The 14452-nt window shown below is 44.1% G+C and overlaps 1 protein-coding gene across 1 annotated transcript in view; it reads left to right on the top strand.

Annotated features, from left to right (window-relative positions):
* SESTD1 (SEC14 and spectrin domain containing 1) overlaps positions 1-14452 on the top strand; it is a 166682-nt gene that overhangs the window by 137100 nt on the left and 15130 nt on the right. The window contains exons 11-14 of the mRNA XM_069733220.1: positions 439-633; positions 2989-3103; positions 4999-5158; positions 14280-14361. Coding sequence (XP_069589321.1) covers positions 439-633; positions 2989-3103; positions 4999-5158; positions 14280-14361 — 552 coding nt within the window. The remainder of the gene's footprint in view (positions 1-438; positions 634-2988; positions 3104-4998; positions 5159-14279; positions 14362-14452) is intronic.

Raw genomic sequence — 14452 nt, 5'->3', positions numbered from 1 at the left:
CCTGCGTCTTATCAGCGCAACAACTTTTATTCTTTCGGGAGTGGGGGGGGAACTTAGCGTGAAGAGATTTAGACATTTAATATAAGTAGCTTACAGGATCCATGTTGGATACAATGGATCTATTTTACAATGGATCCTGATTTAGAGTTCAGCACAAGTTTGATGTCGGCAGGTAGGAGGAAGTGCGCCGGGCTCTGGACCAGGGTCATGCAAATCTTTGCTCAGATCTACCGTAATCCTGATAGATCCCTGGAGACCTAAAGAATGAAATAATTTATTCTGAATAATTAGGTTCTATTCATATTACGCTGCATTAATATTTTCTGTATTTTGTGATAAACTTATTCTCTGTTTGATGATCTGTGGTGTTTGACTTATGATGTCGCAGTTTTGATAGAACGCGCCTTGTCGTCATCACTGTCCTTTCCTTTTTTCCAGGAGTGGTTTGCGGTGTATGTCGAGCTGAATCAGCAGATCGCCGCACTCTTAAATGCCGGGGATGAAGAAGATCTGGTGGAGCTGAAGAGTTTGCAGCAGCGGCTCAGCGATGTCTGTTACCGACAGGCGAGCCAGTTAGAGTTTCGTCAGAATCTGCTGCAGATAGCGCTAGAATTTCATGGAGTCGCCCAAGAGGTATTACGCTCCTAAAGATGGGGACAACCTATAACCATCGGAAGATGGAACTATACAAATACTGTATATTCCATCACACTTAAAGGGAATGTGTCGCCTCCATGTGGTTTAATTACAGTGTCAATAATTAATTAAAATTTATTCCAATCACATACTGGAGAAATATTCTTTAGTCACTTTTTTTTAAATTTTTGTTTGTAGATTTTTTTTTTTTTAATTCTATTTAATGTACGTGATCAGGAAAGTTGTGAATCTTAACTGAGCTTCTGTTAAGCATTTGTGCAGCAGCCGCATGGACCCTAGAAAACAGTGCAAGTAAGACTAGATGTGACTCCTGGGAGCGTTTTCCAGGCATAATCTGTGCAGGGAGGAAGAGGAGGTGAGAGTTTTCTAGGGGGAGGAAGAGGAAGTGTTCTAGGCATGTTCTGTGCAGAGGTCATTGAGCAGGGAGGAAGAGGAGGTGTGAGTTTTCTAGGGGAGGAAGAAGAGTTTTCTAGGCATGTTCTGTGCAGAGGTCATTGAGCAGGGAGGAAGAGGAGGTGAGCTTTCTAGGGGGAGGAGGAGGAGGAAGAGATTTCTAGGTATTATCTCTGCAGAGGTCATTGGGCAGGGATGAAGAGGAGGTCAGAGTTTTCTAGGGGGTAGGAGGAAGATTTTTCTAGGCATGTTCTGTGCAGAGGTCATTGTGCAGGGAGGAAGACAAGGTGAGAGTTTCCTAGGAGGAGGAAGAAGACAGTTTTCTAGGCATGATCTGTGCAGAGGTCAGTGTAAAGGGGGAGGAGGAAGACTGTTTACTAGCCCCATGATCTGTGCAGAGGTCATTGAGCAGGGAGGAAGAGGAGGTTAACGTTTGCTGTCCATGATCTGTGCAGGGAGGAAAAGGAGGCGAGAGTATTAAGAGCAAGAGAGTTTTCTAGGCATGATCTGTTTAGAGGTTATTATGCAAGGAGGACGAGGAGGCGAGCTGTGATCACCTATTGTGGTTATTATGCAAGGAGGAAGAGGAGGCAAGCTGTGATCACCTATTGTGGATCTTGTGTATTCTATACATATATATGGGTTTACTTTTCATTATATTCCTGTTAGTGTTGACTGCTGAGAAGTGATCTCTACAGAACAGAAAGTGTCACCCTATGAAGCTCAGTCGAAAACTGCAAGAATACAGGGCTTTTAATAACATAGATATAAAAAAAGTAAAGACAAAAAAATCAACAAACAATAGAAAAAAATGAAAAAAAAAAAAAAGAGCATGAACCGCACATCCCAAAATCATACGTTGATCTAAAGCCGCTAGGCAAAAATTAATATAACTGAATATGAGGTTTTCAGTTTAACATTCTGATCAGACTGTATGAAGCCCACTGCCACTTCACGGCAAACCTCGTAGTGGGTCCTATCGCCCTAACGGAGCGGAGCCGTGCGGCGCCCACCGCCACAGCGGCCATGCACCAGCAGGGCGGACGGCCTGTTGCCCCACAGCACCCATGCTGCGAGACTGAGCCCCCATGACTCCAGACCGCGCCGCCCCACCAGCACAGGTGATTTTAATTAGCAGGAGACTGCAAAGTAAGGGGTCTAGCCCATTTTGGCTGTCACTGAAGAGCTGGAGGAAGGTGAGTTTAAGTGCTCCTTTCATTTTGGTGTTGGTGCTGTGTGGCGGCCATTGTTGCTGTGGCTTTGTGCTGGTGGGGCGGTGCGGTCTGGAGTCGTGGGGACTCAGTCTTGCAGCATGGGTGCTGTGGGGCAACAGGCCGTCCGCCCTGCTGGTGCATGGCCGCTGTGGCGGTGGGCGCCGCACGGCTCCGCACCGTTAGGGCGTTAGGACCCACTACGAGGTTTGCCGTGACGGGGCAGTGGGCTTCATACAGTCTGATCAGAATGTTAAACTGAAAACCTCATATTCAGTTATATTAATTTTTGCCTAGCGGCTTTAGATCAACGTATGATTTTGGGATGTGCGGTTCATGCTCTTTTTTTTTTTTTTTTTTTTTTCTTTTCTTTTTTGCAATAGAAAAAAATAATTGGTGTAAAAAATGGGTCAATTTCTGATGACACATTCCTTTTAAGAAATGGTGCCCGGCCAGCAAAATATTTGTGCACAGTGCATGTATAGTTGCAGAGAAATTATATCTACGGTAATCAGAGAATGGAGAGAAGAGCGTAAATGACATTGATTTTGGGTTACACCCCATATAGTTACACATCACAAATGCAATTTTTTCTTGATTATTTTCTTGGGGCTCCTGAAAATGAAATATTTTAATATAAAGGCCTTTTGTTGCCAGGCATGTTAACAGCTTGTCTCACAATTAACGCAGTTGCAAAAGTCTGATTTCTAAATATTGTTTTTGTCAGCTATCGCAGCAATTGGACGGCCTGCTGGGTATGCTGTGTGTGGATGTGGCCCCTACAGATGGAGCAGCTATTCAGCAAACATTAAAACTGCTTGAAGAAAAACTCAAAAGTGTTGGTAAGAAGCCAGCCGGCGCATTGTGTACACGCATTGTAAATAAATACAGATTAGTCGCTACCACCCACAATGCATTTGCTATGGATTGCTAACAGTGCAGGGAAACGTACGTAGAGGTCAAGGATGGATGTCAGCCATCTTCGGAGTACACATATTTGTTCTTTTTCTTTAGGTAAAGCAATGAGAGATTTGAGATTTGTAGGAATAAAAAGTAAACTATTTACTGATTATGGATAAATTATGCGGTTGGATAGGGGATAGCTTGTTTTATTCGGACAACCCCTTCAACTATTTGAAACATGGAAAAAATAATATACTAGAGAAAATCAAATCCATAAAGTGGTTTATGTGGCCACTATTATCACTTTCCCATCCTCCACTAATTGACCCCAGTGCGAAATACAGAATCATGTTAATTATATGTAGATGATGGATGCAATGCACGATCAGGGCTCGCTCTCATAGTCTCTGAATACACAATAGTCCTCATTGTGGTCATCCAGCTCCGGCTGTGCCATGTAGATCATTATACAAGAGAACAACTTAATAGTCTATCAATGATGATCCCCAGTCATCTCCATAACATGAGTGTAGGACTTGTCTGCTCGCCAGCTGCCTCCACATTATGTCTATGAATGTCCACCTCCTAATCCTGGAGGTTGGTGGTCCCTCTATTACATATCACATTTCTTTGTTTTAGCAGAATAATTACATTTTTTGCAATCGCTATCCATTAAAAATAAATCAAATCCGCTGTAAATGATAAGTTACATAACTTACTAATAAAGTCCTATTAGGTCGAGTGCCTCATCCAGGGTCCTGGCCGCTTTACTTCTGGACCAGAGCTCGACCCGCAGCAGTGGTTCCTGCCTCATCACTTCACCAGAGCAGAGTGTGAAGGTGACTGGCAGCTTTATTCAGTATCTAAGCCATCCTCATTCACAATAGATTAATATTAGTTGTTATCCGACACCTTAGAGAGGTTGTCCGGTCTTAAGCTACAAGTTTGCTGTTACCCCGACGCGCGCTGTGAAGATTCTCCAGGCACATGACTGCAGGGATGTTATTTGTATGCGGTCAAATACAGACTAGATGGGCGTGACCTTTCTCATTGCAAGGATATTGAGCTAGGTACAGTCTAGTCGGAATGTGACCCGAAGTATGCAAATCATACCCAACAGCATTGTGAGGGTTGACAGTCTGCAGTTAGGGTGACTACAGACTTGTAGTTTAAGACCAGACAACCCCTTTAACGCACTGACATAGAAAATGCTTGACCATGTCGAGCACACGACCGGAAGCCAATGTCTCAGAATGGAGGACTATCTGAGGATTGGGACACTAGTCATCAAATAACTATATTAGTAAGTTCTATAACTTAACCATTTGATTTTTTTGTTCCATCGAACTCCCTCTAACGGGAATGAGCCATCAGAAAATTACTTATTGTTTAAATTAGGTTTTTGTGTTTTGTTTTTTTTGTGATAGTGATGTGGAAAATAAGAAAAAAAATTCTGATAACACATTTCATGTAAACTCTAGCTGCCAACAATTACCACTAGGGGGAGCTTAGGAGCTTTTACTGCATACTGGTTTATTATTAAACTCGGCATATACCATGTATGCAGTGAGATCCCTCTAGCGGCGGCTGCAAGCATCCACACTTTCTTCATGCAGGGTTTTTGGAGCTCTGCGTAAAAAAAAAAAAAATTCTTCTATTTAATTTGTCAGAGCATTTTGAATCTGAGGATTTATGAAAGCTGCTGGTCTCAGCCCATTATTAAATACAATTGGCCCTATGGTTAGCAGCTTCCACATCTTTATTGGTTTTTTATTTTCTTTTTTTTTTCTTCAAATCACATTGCTGTCTGTCCTGAAAATGTTTTTGCTTTTAGACACTGGCCTTCAAGGTTTACGTGAGAAAGGTCAAAATCTCCTGGATCAGATTTCTAACCAGGCTTCTTGGGCTTATGGAAAAGACGTGACGACGGAGAACAAGGATAATGTGGATCATGTTCAAGGTGTAATGGAGGACATGCAGCTGAGGAAGCAGAGGCGAGTTGGTCTACTGGACTGTATGAATGAATTGAATGCTATAACATCAAAGTGAATCTGTCAGCCGGATTTTGCTATGTAATCTGAGGACAGCTTGCACTCAGTGATGTGTCACATGTTGGGCTGTTGTTTACTTAGATTGAAGGATCAATCACTGGGTGACTATCAGGCACGTAACAGTCCGACTCCGCCCCCTCCTGTGATAAGCAGCTTACTGTGTATATACAGAACCTTGTGTGGGCGGGGCTAGCTTCCTCAGCTCTGCTGCAATGCTAAATCCAAAAGCTGTGATTGTGTCAGAACTGCTGCACTCAGTAAACTAAGTGATACATCATTGGATTCAGAGTCTCTTTGCCTACATCATGCTGCTCAGATGTGGTAGCAAAAACCTGCTGACAGATTCCTTTTAAGGGGGTTGTATGGGATTTCCCAACAGCAGCATCAGTATAAACTCAAAGTACCTATACTCTGTTGTTAAATCCCGTGCTATTTAAACACTGCCAATCTGGTGATTCCTGAAGCAAGGACATTACATCGCTCACGTGACCGCTGCAGCCAGTGACTAGCCTCAGCGGTGACATTGCCTGCATCAATCTTACGAACAATGCAGGCAGGGCCATCGCTGCAGGACTGAAAATAATTAAAACGGCAGCGGTGCTGTAGTAGCTGGGCATTTATATGGGTTTTGTCCTTTCGGAGCGCACCTCTGCCCTGCCTCCCAGGTTCCTGCTAGGGGGACAGTGTGCTCCTGATTTACTGACCGGTCAGACCTGCAGTATCGGCACCCTGGGGACTGGCCTCTCTAGAAGCTTTGGAGAAGCGCAGATCCATCCAGCTGCGGAGCTCTGCTTACACGCTCCATTGGGAAGATCCTGCAAGAGTTGCACTTCTTGCCTAGTAGACCACTTTCTGCTGATAGACTGCAGTGGTGGTCGGTAACCCAGGCAACAAGCAGTACATGATAGAATTAAAAATCCCTCCATTTTTGAGAATGGAGAGGATTTTTATTACGATAAATTTCAAAGTTGCTTTTTTTTTTGTTCAGGCACTTAGCAATTCAACCATTTATCATGTTTAGAAAACCCCATTAAGGAATTTATCAATTTTTTTTAACAATCCCATACAGCTCCTTTAACACCTTGTTTGTGGAACGCTCAATTCGTGTTCTTCAGCTCATTATGCAGATTTACAAGACAGACATGTGGTCACACATGTTCATATAAAAAAAAAATCCTCTCACACATGGTGGTCTATTATGGGCCGAAAATCTGCCACAGGAAATCTGGAGGTTTCACTTCCTCATGTTGCTCCCATTATGCTGAGAAACTGCAAATCGCTAAGATCTGACATCACTTAATGATCTCTGGTCCACCTACTGATCCTGACAATAAGGGACGCAGCGCTGATGTTGCGCTGCATCTTTTCCAAGATTTCCCTGCACAGCAGGTGGCAGTGAACGGCGGTGTGGGAAAATCCATGAGATCACCATTAACCTGGCGATATGGCCTTGTGGGGTGGGAAAACTCATTGAAGGTGTGTTGTTTAACCCCTTAGCGACCGCCGATACGCCTTTTAACGGCGGCCGCTAAGGGTACTTAAACCACAGCGCCGTTAATTAACGGCGCTGTGGAAAAAGTCCATAGCGCCCCCCAGAGGCCGATTTTCTCCGGGGTCTCGGCTGCCGAGGGTAGCCGAGACCCCAGAGAACATGATTCGGGGGGTTTTTAACCCACCCCGCATTTGCGATCGCCGGTAATTAACCGTTTACCGGCGATCGCAAAAAAAAAAAAAAAGCGATCTCTTTTTAATTTCTCTGTCCTCCGATGTGATCGCACATCGGAGGACAGAGAAAAGGGGTCCCAGGTGGCCCCCCAATACTCACCTAGCTCCCCCGATGCTCCTCGTGTCTCCCGGTGGGCGCCGCCATCTTCAAAATGGCGGGCGCAGTGCGCCGGCCGGCACCGGGAGAATCTTTGGGGTCTCGGCTGCCGGGGGTAGCCGAGACCCCAAAGAGCATGATTGGGGTCGGTATTACCGATCCCTGTTTTGCGATCGCCGGTAATTAACTGTTTACCGGCGACCGCAAAAAAAAAAAAAAAAGTAAAGTGTAATTCTCTGTCCTCTGATGTGATCGCACATCAGAGGACAGAGAAATAGGGGGATTCGGGGACCCTAGCATACTCACCTAGGTCCCTGGATCCTCTTGCTGCTCCTCCTGGCCGCCGGCAGCAGAACATGGCGGACGCATGCCCAGTGCGCCCGCCATCTGTCTCCATCTGCCGGCCGGCAGGAGAACAGCAGTTGGGGCTAAAATTAGGGGTAGGGTTAGGGGTAGGGCTAGGGTTAGGGCTAGGGTTGGGGCTAAATTTAGGGTTAGGGTTGGGGCTAAATTTAGGGTTAGGGTTGGGGCTAAACTTAGGGTTAGGCTTCTTTCACACTTACGTCGGTACGGGGCCGTCGCAATGCGTCGGCCCGACATACCGACGCACGTTGTGAAAATTGTGCACAATGTGGGCAGCAGCTGTAGTTTTTCAACACATCCGCTGCCCAATCTATGTCCTGGGGAGGAGGGGGCGGAGTTACGGCCACGCATGCGCGGTCAGAAATGGCGGATGCGACGTACAAAAAAACGTTTCATTGAACGTTTTTTTGTGCCAACGCTCCGCCAAAACACAACTGATCCAGTGCACGACGGACGCGACGTGTGGCCATCCGTCACGATCCGTCGGCAATACAAGTCTATGGGCAAAAAACGCATCCTGCGGGCACATTTGCAGGATCCGTTTCTTGTCCAAAACGACGGATTGCGACGGAATGCCAAACGACGCAAGTGTGAAAGTAGCCCTAGGGCTAGGGTTAGGGTTGGGGCTAAAGTTAGGGCTAGGGTTGGGGCTAAAGTTAGGGTTAGAGCTGGGATTAGGGTTAGGGTTTGGATTAGGGTTGGTATTAGGGTTAGGGTTGGCATTAGGGTTACGCTTGGGATTAGGGTTAGGTTTGGGATTAGGGTTAAGGTTAGGGTTGTGATTAGGGGTGTATTGGGATTAGGGATAGGGTTGAGATTAGGATTAGGTGTGTGTTGGATTTAGGGTTTTGATTAGGGTTATGGTTAGGGTTGACATTAGGGTTGTTTTGGGGTAAGGGTTGTGATTATGGTTAGGGTTAGTGATTAGGATTATGGATGAGGTTGGGATTAGGGTTAGGGGTGTGTTGGGGTTAGGGTTGGAGCTAGAATTGGGGAGTTTCCACTGTTTAGGTACATCAGGGGGTCTCCAAACACGACAGCCAATTTTGCGCTCAAAAAGTCAAATGGTGCTCCCTCCCTTCTGAGCTCTGCCGTGCGCCCAAACAGTGGGTTACCCCCACATATGGGGCATCAGCGTACTCGGGATAAATTGGACAACAACTTCTGGGGTCCAATTTCTCTTGTTACCCTTGTGAAAATAAAAACTTGGGGGCTACAAAATCTTTTTTGTGAAAAAAAAAATATTTTTTATTTTCACGACTCTGCATTCTAAACTTCTGTGAAGCACTTGGGCATTCAAAGTTCTCACCACACATCTAGATAAGTTCCTTGGGGGGTCTAGTTTCCAAAATGGGGTCACTTGTGGGGGGTTACTACAGTTTAGGTACATCAGGGGCACTGCAATCGCAACATAATGCCCACAGACCATTCTATCAAAGTCTGCATTCCAAAAAGGCGCTCCTTCCCTTCCGAGCTCTGCCGTGTGCCCAAACAGTGGTTTACCCCCACATATGGCGCATCAGCGTACTCGGGATAAATTGGACAACAACTATTGCAGTCCAATTTCTCCTGTTACCCTTGTGAAAATAAAAACTTGGGGGCTACAATATCTTTTTTGTGGAAAAAAATATATTTTTTATTTTCACGACTCTGCATTCTAAACTTCTGTGAAGCACTTGGGCATTCAAAGTTCTCACCACACATCTAGATAAGTTCCTTGGGGGGTCTAGTTTCCAAAATGGGGTCACTTGTGGAGGGTTTCTACTGGTTAGGTACATCAGGGGCTCTGCAAACGCAACATAATACTTGCAGACCATTCTATCAAAGTCTGCATTCCAAAACGGCGCTCCTTCCTTCCGAGCTCTGCCGTGCGCCCAAACAGTGGTTTACCCCCACATATTGGGTACCAGCATACTCAGGACAAATTGGACAACAACTTTTGGGGTCCAATTTCTCTTGTTACCCTTGTGAAAATAAAAATTTGGTGGCTAAAAAATCTTTTTTGTGGAAAAAAAAAATATTTTTTATTTTCACGGCTCTGCATTATAAACTTCTGTGAAGCACTTGGGCATTCAAGGTTCTCACCACACATCTAGATAAGTTCCATGGGGGGTCTAGTTTCCAAAATGGGGTCACTTGTGGGGGATTTCTACTGTTTAGGCACATCAGGGGCTCTCCAAACGCGACATGGCGTCCGATCTCAATTCCAGCCAATTCTACATTGAAAAAGTAAAACGGCACTCTTTCTCTTCCAAGCTCTGCGGTGCGCCCAAACAGTGGTTTACCCCCACATATTGGGTATCGACGTACTCAGGAGAAATTAGACCACTAAAGTTGTTGTGCAATTTCTCCTGTTACCCTTGTGAAAATAAAAATTTGTGGGCAAAAAGATCATTTTTGTAGAAAAAAATGCAATTTTTTTTTTTCACGGCTCTACGTTATAAACTTCTGTGAAGCACATGGGGGTTCAAAGTGCTCGCCACACATCTAGATAAGTTCCTTAAGGGGTCTAGTTTCCAAAATGGTGTCACTTGTGGGGGGTTTCCACTGTTTAGGCACATCAGGGGCTCTCCAAACGCGACATGGCGTCCAATCTCAATTCCAGCCAATTCAACATTGAAAAAGTAAAACGGCGCTCCTTCACTTCCAAGCTCTGCGGTGCGCCCAAACAGTGGTTTACCCTCACATATGGGGTATCGACGTATTCAGGAGAAATCGCTCAACAACTTTTGTGGTCTAATTTCTCCTGTTACCCTTGTGAAAATAAGAATTTGTGGGCGAAAAGATCATTTTTGTGTAAACAAAAGCGATTTTTTATTTTCACGGCTCTACGTTATAAACTTCTGTGAAGCACTTGGGGGTTCAAAGTGCTCACCACACATCTAGATAAGTTCCTTAAGGGGTCTAGTTTCCAAAATGGTGTCACTTGTGGGGGGTTTCCACTGTTTAGGCACATCAGGGGCTCTCTAAATGTGACATGGTGTCCGATCTCAATTCCAGCCAATTCTGCATTGAAAAAGTCAAACGGCGCTCCTTCACTTCTAAGTTCTGCGGTGCGCCCTAACAGTGGTTTACCCCCACATATGGGGTATTGGCGTATTCAGGAGAAATTGCATAACAAAATTTATGGTTACATTTCTGTTTTTACACTTGTGAAAATAAAAAAAATGGTTCTGAATTAAGATGTTTGCAAAAAAAAGTTAAATGTTCATTTTTTCCTTCCACATTGTTTCAGTTCCTGTGAAGCACGTAAAGCGTTAATAAACTTCTTGAATGTGGTTTTGAGAACCTTGAGGGGTGTAGTTTTTAGAATGGTGTCACACTTCATTATTTTCTATCATATAGACCCCTCAAAATGACTTCAAATGTGATGTGGTCCCTAAAAAAAAATGGTGTTGTAAAAATGAGAAATTGCTGGTCAACTTTTAACCCTTATAACTCCCTAACAAAAAAAAATTTTGTTTCCAAAATTGTGCTGATGTAAAGTAGACATGTGGGAAATGTTATTTATTAACTATTTTTCATGACATATCTCTCTGATTTAAGGGCATAAAAATACAAAGTTTGAAAATTGCAAAATTTTAAAAATTTTCGCCATATTTCCGTTTTTTTCATAAATAATCGCAAGTAATATCGAAGAAATGTTACCACTAACATGAAGTACAATATGTCACGAAAAAACAATCTCAGAATCAGCGGGATCCGTTGAAGCGTTCCAGAGTTATAACCTCATAAAGTGACAGTGGTCAGAATTGCAAAAATTGGCCTGGTCATTAAGTACCAAATTGGCTCTGTCACTAAGGGGTTAAAAATGATCTGTCAGTAGGATCACCCCTCCTAAGCCGTCTATATGGGCATGTAGGTCATAGAAAGCTGAATAAAGTGATACTGTGATATGTGATCCGATGTCTTATTCCAAAGAAATCCATATTTTTCTTAATATGTAAATGAGCCGTTAAGATCTATGGGCCGGACATAGATCTCCCTGAGAATCTGCCTCCAGAACTTATTGTAAATGTAAGGAGCGTTACCAGTGTGAGACATGTAATGGCTAACAGTCTGCTCTCCTGATCTACAAGTCTCACACTGGTAATGTCTCCTTTCATTTACAATAAGCTCTGGAGGCAGATTCTCCTGGAGGTCTATGTCCTGCCCATAGATCTTACCAGCTCTTAATCCCTTTCTGCCATCGGACGGAATAGGACGTCCGATGGCAGATCCCCTGATTTAATGCGGGCTCCGGCGGTAATCCTGCATCAAATCCGGGTCATGTTAGCTGTTTTGTGCAGCTGACATGTGCCCGCAATAGCGGCGGGTGGAATCGCGATCTGCCTGTGCCTATTAACTAGTTAAATGCTGCTGTCAAATGCTGACTGTGGCATTTAGCAAGTGCTTCCGGCCATCGGGCCGGAAATGCGCACTCCGGTGACCCTGTCACATGATCGGGGGTCATTGGTGCGTTGGCATAACAAGCAGAGCTCTTCTGAAGACCTCTATGGTTGTTGATGCCGGGATTGCTGTGAGCGCCACCCTGTGGTCGGCGCTCATAGCAATGCTGTAATTCTCCCACATAGGAGCGATCTGAGCTTTGTCCCTATGTAGCAGAGCCCATCAGGCTACGCCAGCTTCTAGCCTCCCATGGAAGCTATTGAAGCATGGCAAAAGTTTAAAAAAAAGAAACATAAAAAATATGGACAAAAAAAACAGTTAAAATCACCCCCTTTCAAAATAAAACAAATAAAAAATCTAACATACACATATTTGGTATCGCTGCGTTCAGAATCGCCCGATCTATCAATAAAAAAAAAAAAAAATTAACCTGATCGCTAAACGGTGTAGCGAGAAAAAATTGAAAATTCCAGAATTACGTTTTTTGGTCACCGCGACATTGCATTAAAATGCAATAACAGGCGATCAAAAGAATGTATCCTCACCAAAATGGTATCATTAAAAACGTCAGCCCAGCAAGCAAAAAATAAGCCCTCACCCAACCCAAGATCCCGAAAAATAGAGACGCTACGGCTATCGGAAGGTTGCGCAATTTATTTTTTTTTTTGTGTGGAAATGTTGGAATTTTTTTCGCCACTTAAAAACGAACCTAGACATGTTTGATGTCTATGAACTCGTAATGTCCAGGAAAATTATAATGACCGGTCAGTTTTAGCATTTAGTGAACCTAGCAAAAAAGCCAAACAAAAAACAAGTGTGGGAGTGCACTTTTTTTGGTAATTTCACCGCACTTGGAATTTTTTTTCCTGTTTTCTAGTACATGACGTGGTAAAACCAATGGTGTCGTTCAAAAGTACAACTCGTCCCGCAAAAAACAAGCCCTCACATGGCCAAATTGACGAAAAAATAAAAAAAGTTATGGCTCTGGGAAGGAGAGGGAGCGAAAACGCAAAACCCAAAAAAGCTCCGGGAGTTAAGAAACATATGTATTTTTTGGAATAAGATATCAGATCTCAGATATCGAGGTATCCTTTTATTCAGCTTCCTATCACCTACATGGCCAGGTAGACGGCTAAGTAGGGGTGATCCTACTGGCAGATTCCCTGTAATAATAATGAAAGGCGGTGGCGGGAACACATTTACTACTATCAGAGGGATAAAGAGGCAAATACCCTATACACAATAAACCATGACGTCAATTGAAGCCCCTGTATCGGCAGCATAGTCCGAGAGTAAAAATAACTATGAGTCATTAGACACCACATTGGGTCATTTAACATAGAAATATTAAAATGTTTCCTGGTGAAATGTAATATGTAAAGTTCCGATTACTTTTCATGCAATGCTGACCATGAACCCCTGTTATAAAGGGAGTCAATGAATCCTGACTTTTAATTGACACTTTTAAATAAAAATGGAAGTAAAAAGAGTGTTTAGACGAGCAGCCGAGCTTCAAGATGAAGGTCTGGATGGAGTAATTCCTTTGCGTCGTCGTACCGAGCAGAATCCTTTGTGATTTTGATCAGGAGCGGTTCAGCTTTCAGCACATTTATCAAGATGAAATCAACTGATTCTCATGCGCACCCTCGGCCCTGCCTAAGTCACAACAGGTTCTTAAGTGGCGCTGAAAGTTATCCGCATGGCTCCATCGTCCCCGGGCATTGTGCTCGCCCGCGTGAGGTTATGAATCCCGTATTCCTAAATGGCTCGAAACACTCAACAGGCGATCCAGACACTTTCCTCTCTCTTGTCGAGTTTACGCTTTATTGTTAGGCAGTGGTTCATCTGAAAAAGATGATTTATCCAAGGTCAGAAAGGAACTGAAGGGAAACCTTAAAAATAGTTCAATCTTTTTTTATTTTTCTCTGGGAAAGATTTTCTTTTATCAACTGTTTCAAATTGCGAAACCACTTGCCTGCAAAAAGAGTGAAAAGATCTGGCTGAGCACACACAAGATGTGTGACCCAGCACTTATCGCACATGCTACTATGTATTCCTCCTCACCTGCCGCTTAGTCTACGTTCACATTGGCGTTCCGCCAATGTGCGTCGCTGTTGCGCCGGCGACGCAGCGGCGACGCGCCCCTATGTTTAACATAGGGGACGCGTGCGTTGTTTTGGTGGCGTTTTTCGCCACGTGCGTCGTTTCCGACGCTAGCGTCGGACGCAAGAAAACGCTACATTGTAGCATTTTCTGTGCGTCCGATTTTCGTCAAAAACGACGCACGCGTCGCAAAACGCGCGCGTTTTTGCGCGCGTTTTTACGTGCGTCGCGCGTTGCGTCTCCGACGCAGGGCGGCGCAACGCTAGTGTGAACCTAGCCTTACCGAGATGCTTTATACAGATCACATCTGCAGGACACTGTAAACCGACAATCACCTGCCGTATACACCAGACGTACAAGGTTACGTTACTTGTCTTCTCTTCTCAGGTGTGAGGACATGGTGGATGTCCGGAGGTTAAAAATGCTGCAGATGGTCCAACTGTTCAAGTGTGAAGAAGATGCAGCTCAAGTAAGTCCTAAATCTACAAGATCTACTTATCTGTATCTGTCATCATTTTCACACTTGCTGTCTTTAGTTACCCTATTTTTGGACTATAAGA

This window comes from Ranitomeya imitator, chromosome 7, assembly GCF_032444005.1.
Source record: "Ranitomeya imitator isolate aRanImi1 chromosome 7, aRanImi1.pri, whole genome shotgun sequence".
Lineage (NCBI taxonomy): Eukaryota > Metazoa > Chordata > Amphibia > Anura > Dendrobatidae > Ranitomeya > Ranitomeya imitator.
Note: the sequence above shows the minus strand (reverse complement) of the source record. Positions and strands in the feature narration are given on the sequence as shown.